This window comes from Erpetoichthys calabaricus, chromosome 15 (assembly GCF_900747795.2).
Source record: "Erpetoichthys calabaricus chromosome 15, fErpCal1.3, whole genome shotgun sequence".
NCBI classification, from domain to species: Eukaryota; Metazoa; Chordata; class Cladistia; order Polypteriformes; family Polypteridae; genus Erpetoichthys; species Erpetoichthys calabaricus.
The window spans coordinates 80,798,091-80,807,380 of NC_041408.2; the positions used below are offsets into that span (position 1 = coordinate 80,798,091).

The 9,290-nt window shown below is 40.1% G+C and overlaps 1 protein-coding gene across 1 annotated transcript in view; it reads right to left on the reverse strand.

The window, feature by feature from the left end:
• The window catches only part of lrrc73 (leucine rich repeat containing 73), a 50,957-nt gene that overhangs the window by 8,583 nt on the left and 33,084 nt on the right, over window positions 1–9,290 (reverse strand). The window contains exon 3 of the mRNA XM_028820685.1: window positions 8,673–8,795. Coding sequence (XP_028676518.1) covers window positions 8,673–8,795 — 123 coding nt within the window. The remainder of the gene's footprint in view (window positions 1–8,672; window positions 8,796–9,290) is intronic.

Consider the following 9,290-nt stretch of genomic DNA (forward strand, 5'->3'; position numbering starts at 1 on the left):
AATGGCGTGTGTCAGGAATTAAAGGCGTGCTTTGTGTTCTGTCCTGATGAGTTACAGATACTGAATTTCAGCGTCTGGATCATATGAATAACCCAGAAGTAGTCAAGTAACTAAAAGCCTTTACAGGAAGGGTGCTGCGTGGTTTACAGCAGTTTGCTAAAGCAAACAAGATTTAGATTTAAACAAAATACAAAGGGGAGCAAAAACAAACATGATTTAGATTTACACAAAATGCAAAGGTGAGTGATTTTGATAAAGCCTTCCAGCTATTTCTAAAAGGAGGACATATACGCCACCAACAGGGTTTGTCACATTTCAATGAACTTTTCCATAAATCTTAGAGTAGTTCCACTCTACGTCTATCAAAAACAAACACAAAAAAAAAAACTGGTTTCTCAGATGCCATCGTCCTAAACTGAATTAAGCAAGGTGGATGGTTAGATAGATAGACAGATAGATAGATAGATACTTTATTAATCCCAGTGGGAAATTCACATTCTTCAGCAGCAGCATACTGATACAATAAATAATATTAAATTAAAGAATGATAATAATGCAGGTGAAAAACAGACAATAACTTTGTATAATGTTAAATGTTAACGTTTACCCCCCTGGGTGGAATTGAAGAGTCGCATAGTTTGGGGGAGGAACGATCTCCTCAATCTGTCAGTGGAGCAGGACAGTGACAGCAGTCTGTCGCTGAAGCTGCTCTTCTGTCTGGAGATGATACTATTAAGTGGATGCAGTGGATTCTCCATAATTGATAGGAGCCTGCTGAGCGCCCTTCGCTCTGCCACAGATGTTAAACTGTCCAGCTCCATGCCAAAAATAGAGCTTGCCTTCCTCACCAGTTTGTCCAGACGTGAGGCGTCTTTCTTCTTAATGCTGCCTCCCCAGCACACCACTGCGTAGAAGAGGGCGCTCGCCACAACTGTCTGATAGAACATCTGCAGCATCTTATTGCAGATGTTGAAGGACGCCAGCCTTCTAAGGTAGTATAACCGGCTCTGTCCTCTCTTGCACAGCGCATCAGTATTGGCAGTCCAGTCTAATTTATCATCCAGCTGCACTCCCAGATATTTATAGGTCTGCACCATCTGCACACAGTCACCTCTGATGATCACTGGGTCTATGAGGGGTCTGGGCCTCCTAAAATCCACCACCAGCTCTTTGGTTTTGCTGGTGTTCAGGTGTAGGTGGTTTGAGTTGCACCATTTAACAAAGTCCTTGATTAGGTCCCTATACTCCTCCTCCAGCCCATTCCTGATGCAGCCCACGATAGCAGTGTCGTCAGCGGACTTTTGCACATGGCAGGACTCCGAGTTGTATTGGAAGTCCGATGTATATAGGCTGAACAGGACCGGAGAAAGTACAGTTCCCTGTTAGACATACACTACGGGTGAAAAGTCTAGACACACCCAGAAATCTTCATTTTGTGGATAGAAATTGATACCTGTTTTATCAAGATTCCATTAAATTGATTTTAAAATACAGCCAAGGCCTCATTTTCAGCAGGCATTCATTCAATGGCCTAATGGTCAACTCCATTAGCTTATCCTAATTAGTCAGGTAGAAAAAAAAAAACACCTTTGTGCAGTCGCCCTTCAAGATTCGCGGGTTTATGATTTGTGGATCAGCCTATCGCCAGGTTTGTCAGTAATTATTAAAAAGAAATTATTTTTCAAGTAGTAAACAGGAAGGCTGTCACTCCCACAATGCTGTGCATTTGACTTAAAGACAGGACTCTCAGCTACTGAACTTGGGGGAGACTGACCTTCAAGCCAAACACACAGCATTGTGGCAATGACATCTTTCCTGTTTACTATGAATGCCACCTTTCCAGGAAGTAACTTAATATTTTTAGCAAAAAATGCACACATTTTTCATGTTTTCACCATAAGAATGGGTATCAGATACGTATATTGTGATATATGGCCTGCAACATGGAGGTGCCCCGAATTCCAGCAGGGCCTTATGGACCTTGGAGTTTTAATGCACAGCCCTGTTGGATACCATGGGGGCCGCCAGGGGACGCTGCAGGGAGGCCCAGGGACTTCTATTTGCCTTATAGCCCGGAAGAAATTCCCAGTCGAGGGGACAGAGGAAATGACGTACTTCCGGGCTGAAGAAAAGGAGTTTTTACCCGACCCAGAAGTGTTATAAAGTCACATGGACTGAGGGACAGAAACACTTCCGGGTCAAGAAGTATAAAAGGACTGTGGGAGATCCTAGCAGTGAGCCGAGTTGGCAGGAAGGGTAACTGAGCTGCTGGGAGGTGTGGAGGATTATGATTATTGTGTATTTGGGATTATTATTGATTTATTATTAAGTACAGTGGAGGTGCTTGTGCACATTTATTATTATAATAAAGTAAACATTTGGACTTTTATCTGGCGTCTGATCTGAGGGTTCGAGGGGACGACAGCGCCCCCTATCTGTCACAATACATATACTGTATATATATACACAGTATATATATATATATATATGAAAATGTACTAAGCAGTTATATGGAAATAATGCATTTTTTTTTCTTTTTAACAATATTTTCATCTTGATGTTCATTCTGTTTTCCGGGTGTTCTAATTGTTTAATTAATCTATTGTCTTCTAATTAGTGGGCCTAACACTAAAGTAGTTGCAGTTTTTCATGATTCAGCATCGTTTGCCTGGGTGTCAGCTCTGCTCGTTTTTAATTGTCATTATTAAGACATAATGAAGGGAGCAAACTGCACAGATCAAGGGCAAAATATAATGAAAGCAACAAAAGTGAGTTTAGCATTTAAATCTATTGCAAAATCAGAAATATTTCTAAATGTCTTATAAATGTAAAACTCATGCCTCTGTGCTTTCATAATATAAATAAGAGTAGAAAAAATACCTCCTAATTAATTGAGATCAGTGTTATCAGTTGTCACCGATTATGTATCTGGTTGAAGCAAAAACCTGAAGCCACACTGGGCCCCCTGGACCGACTTGAGAACCCCTGGTATAGAATATGTTAAATAATCAACTGCATGTTATTGGTAAGGCTTGTGGTCAACAGTATACTATTAGGAGGTGAGATAGGGGGCTCAACATGTATTCACAGATTTTCACATTTGCGGGAGTCCTGTACCCCTAACCCCCAGGAATTGTAAGGGATAGCAGTAATTGCATTAGCACCACTGAAACCTGTTATTCTGTTTACTTGGGTTGCAAGGCACCAGCATTGGTAAAGTTCAGTTCTGGGTTCAAAAAATGGTCAAAATGAAGCAGCTCTCTCAAGAAATGTGTCAGTCTATTTTTTTTGTTTTTTTTTTCCAGAATGAAGGCTATTTCATGTGTCAGATTGCCAAGAAACTGAAGATTTCATACAAAGGGGTTTATTACTGTCTTGAGAGAAGAGGGGAAACTGGAAATAACCAGGACGGAAAAAGAAGAGGAAGACAGAGATGGACAACTGCATCAGAGGATAAGTATGTCAGAGTGTATAGGTGAGAAGCAGAAGTCTTACAGGTCCTCACTCGGCTTCTTCCTGAAATACACACCAATGTCATTTGTAGCAGTACAGTAATCCCTCGCTATATAGCGCTTCGCCTTTCGCGGGTTCACTCTATCGCGGATTTTATATGTAAGCATATTTAAATATATATCGCGGATTTTTTGCTGGTATGCGGATTTCTGCGGACAATGGGTCTTTTAATTTCTGGTACACGCTTCCTCAGTTGGTTTGCCCAGTTGATTTCATACAAGGGACGCTACTGGCAGATGGCTGAGAAGCTACCCGGCTTACTTTTCTCTCTCTCTCTCTTGCGCTGACTATCTCTGATCCTGACGTAGGGGGATTGAGCAAGGGGCTGTTCGCACACCTAGACGATACGGGACGCTCGTCTAAAAATGCTGAAAGATTATCTTCACGTTGCTCCCTTCTGTGCAGCTGATTAGTGAAGCAACATGCTGCACGGTGCTTCGCATACTTAAAAGCTCGAAGGGCACGTATTGATTTTTGATTGTTTATTTTTCTCTCTCTCTCTCTCTCTCTTTCTCTGCTCCTGACGGAGGGGGTGTAAGCTGCCGCCTTCAACAGCTTTGTACCGGCGGTGCTTCGCATACTTAAAAGCCAAACAGCCCTATTGATTTGTTTGATTTTCTCTCTCTTTCTGACATTCTCTGCTCCTGACGCGCACTCCTTTGAAGAGGAAGATATGTTTGCATTCTTTTAATTGTGAGACAGAACTGTCATCTCTGTCTTGTCATGGAGCACAGTTTAAACTTTTGAAAAAGAGACAAATGTTTGTTTGCAGTTTGAATAACGTTCCTGTCTCTCTACAACCTCCTGTGTTTCTGCGCAAATCTGTGACCCAAGCATGACAATATAAAAATAACCATATAAACATATGGTTTCTACTTCGTGGATTTTCACCTTTCGCGGGTGGTTCTGGAACGCAACCCCCGCGATGCAGGAGGGATTATTGTATTAGCCATTAGCTTCAGCTATATTTTAAAATCAATTTAATGGTATTGTAATAAAAAGACAACATTAATTGCTATCAGAAAACTGTGGTTGAGTCCAAACTTTTGATTGGTAGTGTATGTTATCTTGAGAGATGAAATGTAGTAATAATTAATGTAATTTGTTTTCATAAGCTGTATGGTGCGTTCACCTTTCTACTTTTTTTAATTTCCTATGCCAATGAGTTTCTGAAATCTCATGTAGAAAAAAAAAAAAAAAGTTTACAGTTGTACTTGATTTCTTCACAATCTGCATGTAACTGCTTTCATTTTCACTGCATATTATTTTCTTACACTTAATTTCTACACTGTGCCTACACTGTGTGGTCTGCTCATATTTATGAGTAAGCATGTATAATTTTTAGCCATTTTATATAAAGTTCATTTATTATTTTCCTGCACTCACTTATTTCAATAAATTTGGATACCCTTTGGATAATAGCATCTATGTAAAGAGATGCACTGCCAATGAGTCTAATTTTTATGCATCGAAAAAATGTTCACCCACAACATACAGCCAACTGTGGACAATAGAAATATTTGGAAACCTCCTGGTATTCAATTTTTTACAAGTCTAAAACTTAGATTAAGAAACATTTGATACATAGTGAATTTATTAATTTACAAAATTAAAAACTACACCCCCATGTCTTGGACTGAGTGCCAGTCTATCATATATCCATACTAAGCAAAATTAGAGTTGCCAGTCAACCTTAGTTTGCAGGAGAAAACCAACCAGCCTGGGGAAAAATTCACACTGACATGTAGAATGTCAGAGGCCAAGCTCAGTATCAAACACAAGTTCACAGAGTTGTGAGGCAAAGGTGCTAACCACTGCACCACTGTGCTGTCTCACATTTCTTCCATGATGCAAAATGATTTCTTCTCTGCTCAGATTCATAATGAGCTGAAAATTAAAATCTAACAATGTATGAATCAAGCCTACATGAAGGACAATTTTCTTTTTTTTTTTTAAAGAAGGACAAACAAGAATAAAAACTGGGATGTCCAAGAATGTGCTTTTGATTAACAGAAGGTCCACTGGTTGGTCTTCCTGTATAGTAAGAATTAATGCAAAGGAATTTTACCTGGCATGATGAATTTAGTTTTAGGAAAGCTATGGTGCTTGCATCAATCATATTGCAAGTTACAGTAATCCCTCGCTATATCGCGCTTCGCCTTTTGCGGCTTCACTCCATCACAGATTTTATATGTAAGCATATTTAAATATATAGTGCAGATTTTTTGCTGGTTCGCGGATTTCTGCGGACAATGGGTCTTTTAATTTCTGGTACATGCTTCCTTAGTTGGTTTGCCCAGTTGATTTCATACAAAGGACGCTATTGGCAGATGGCTGAGAAGCTACCCAGCTTACTTTATCTCTCTCTCTTGCGCTGACTTTCTCTGATCCTGACGTAGGGGATTGAGCAGGGGGGCGTTTGCACACCTAGACGATACGGACGCTTGTCTAAAAATGCTGAAAGATTATGCTTCACGTTGCTACCTTCTGTGTGCAGCTGCTTCGTGAAGCGACATGCTGCACGGTGCTTCACATACTTAAAAGCTCAAAGGGCACGTATTGATTTTTCACTGTTTGTTTTTCTCTGTCTCTCTCTCCCTGCTCCTGACGGAGGGGGGTGTGAGCTGCCGCCTTCAACAGCTTTGTGCCGCGGTGCTTTCGCATACTTAAAAGCCAAACAGCCCTATTGATTTGTTTGCTTTTCTCTATCTCTCTGACATCTGCTCCTGACGCGCACTTCCTTTGAAGAGGAAGATATGTTTTGCATTCTTTTAATTGGTGAGACGGAACTGTCATCTCTGTCTTGTCATGGAGCACAGTTTAAACTTTTGAAAAAGAGACAAATGTTTGTTTGCAGTGTTTGAATAACGTTCCTGTCTCTCTACAACCTCCTGTGTTTCTGCGCAAATCTGTGACCCAAGCATGACAATATAAAAATAACCATATAAACATATGGTTTTCTACTTCGCGGATTTTCTTATTTCGCGGGTGGCTCTGGAACGCAACCCCCGCGATGGAGGAGGGATTACTGTATTCCCAACCCCAATAAAATGCAGTGGATTCACAATTCCTCTAAAGATAATTGATTTATTTCAATTAATTGGCCTGCTGGCTGTAATTGTCAGGTGAATTTGCTTTGGGCGTTGTGATCTTAAAGATTACTTTGATCCTCTTGATCAGCCTTTCCATCCCACAGGAAAGACTGATGTGTCAGTCATGAACCTCTGCAGAGCGCACTCACAGTATGCCTGGCACTAAGTTTGTGGTGCTGATCCTGGAGGAGCTACAGTTAGGTCCATAAATATTTGGACAGAGACAGCTTTTTTCTAATTTTGGTTCTGTACATTACCACAATGAATTTTAAATGAAACAACTCAGATGCAGTTGAAGTGCAGACATTCAGCTTTAATTCAGTGGGGTGAACAAAACGATTGCATAAAAATGGGAGGCAACTAAAACATTTTTAACACAATCCCTTCATTTCTACATCTGAGTTGTTTCATTTAAAATTCATTGTGGTAATGTACAGAACCAAAATTAGAAAAAAGTTGTCTCTGCCCAAATATTTATGGACCTAACTGTATATTGCCTCACATTAGCCCAGGTTGTTTGGTGTGAATGTGGCAGGCACTATAAATGATTTCTGGGTTTTCAGGCTGCTTGTGAAGAAAACTGCAGGTTATGAGGCTTGATACAGCAGAGAATGACGCCCTGTGCACTCCCAAGATGAAGCAGTCGTACTCACAAGTACTGTTCTGCTAGCTAAACAGACAGTACATTAATCATGAATGGTATTTTTATTCAGATGATGAATTTCAACAGAAAAGTTAGCATTTCTGCCACACTGTTGTAGGATCCTGGGTTCATCTCCCAGCCTGGCCACTATCAGTGTGCACCTGACTCATTCTTCCTGTGCTTGTGTGAATTCTTTTTCACAGATGTGTTGGCTAGACTGACTAGCAAAATGAAATTGGCCTGGTTTGAGTGTCTGGGTTTTGTGATTGACTGGCATCCGATCTAGGGTTGGTTCCTGATGTTGACAGGACAAGCTTCAACTCGCCATAATCCTCTAAAGGAATAAGCAAGGACTTGTTCTCATATTAAATGTTGTTTTGCTTGTTTTTAAAATGTCAATGTATTTGATGTATTATTCATGTTTATAGCTGCAAGGCCCCGGGTCAAAGTTGCTTTGCATTCTGGTTGATCTTTCATAAGTAGGTTGGCAACTAAAATGTGAAATGTCAGCCCTTCCTGGTTACTCCAATTAAAACAATACATTTTAATGATCAAGAGAAAGAAGCCACATTTTTAAGAGCTTCCACTTACACAAAGGGGCACAAGGACTCATCTTCTTAATGGATGTTTACATTTGGTTTTGTCCTGCTATTAAAAATGTCTCATTTGAATGAGTTTACTTTATTACAGTTTTAGGTCATTTTTAATCTTGCTGGTTCAGTTGTCACCTGCAACTGACTGCGTGACCTTGATCAAGTCACTTAACCTGCCTGTAAACAGTTGTTCTGCATGTCTGTACTTATAAAGTGGATGGTGCTCGCTATAGAAAGGTGCTATATAAAACAACAGATTGTTTGTTTGAAGATATAGTTGTCTATTAAAAGGTGTTATATAAAATGTGTCTTTCACCCATTAGAGCATTTGAAAAATGATGATGAGTACAGGCCATCCAGCCCAACAAGCATGTCTGTTCTATTCACCTCAATTGTCCAAAATAACTCTTCTTTGGACTTCCTCTAGAGCTGCTATGTCTTTGCTTGAAGTAAGGAAATCAAAACTTCACAGTTCTGCAGATGAGTCCTCACTAGTGTTTTATATTACTGGTACTTAAACATAACCTCCCTTTCCTTATACTCCATACATTGTGCTATGTATACTAACATCCTATTAGCTTTCTTGATTGTTTCTGTACACTGATTGTTTGTTAGTATCAGAAGGTCTTCAATTCTGTTGCTCATTGTTTTGCGATTACTGTAGTGGTCAAAAACAAAGATAGACAAGAAGGAGACCTGAAATTAAAGTGAAATCTGGCAAAGACTATTTTATATAGTGCCTTTCACACAGCACGCTACAATTCACATTACAGGACAAAGTCAAAAAAAGAAAAATTAAATCAGACGCACAGAGAGGTGGAATTCACTTACCTAGGGGATTGTAGTCCAGGTTTAAAACTCTGAGCTGGGAACTGTGGGCAACTGCAATGGCTAAGCGAGCCCATCCTTTACAAGTGACAGCAGGATTTGCACTTAGGGTCAGTTCCTTCAATCCTGTTTGGGGGAAAAAAAAAACAACCCAAAATGCTGGTACTTACACTTTTCATTATATACATAAGCAAAAATAAACACAACAGTCATACATTTCCAAAATGAAGAGAATGGGAACTGCATATTAAAAGTGAAATGATCCCAATCAGTGTTTGCCAGTGTAGTTGCTCTTCGGCAGAATTTGCTGGGTTGGCCAGTCCTAGACAAATTAGCAGTAGTTTGAAATCTACACCACTTGTAGAGGACTTTCCTTATAGTGGAATGATTAATTTCAAATAATTTGGCATTCTGTTTAAATGCCTTGCAGGATTCATAGGTGTCCACAATCTTCTTTCTGAGGGCCTTAGTGAGCTCTTTTGATCTTGGCATGATGATACCACACACATCAACAGCAAAGAGGACACTAGACCCTCAATATCTACAGTTTAACTAAGACAGGATCCTCCTGCGGGTGGCACGGTGGCGCAGTGGTAGCACTGCTGCCTCGCAGTTAGGAGT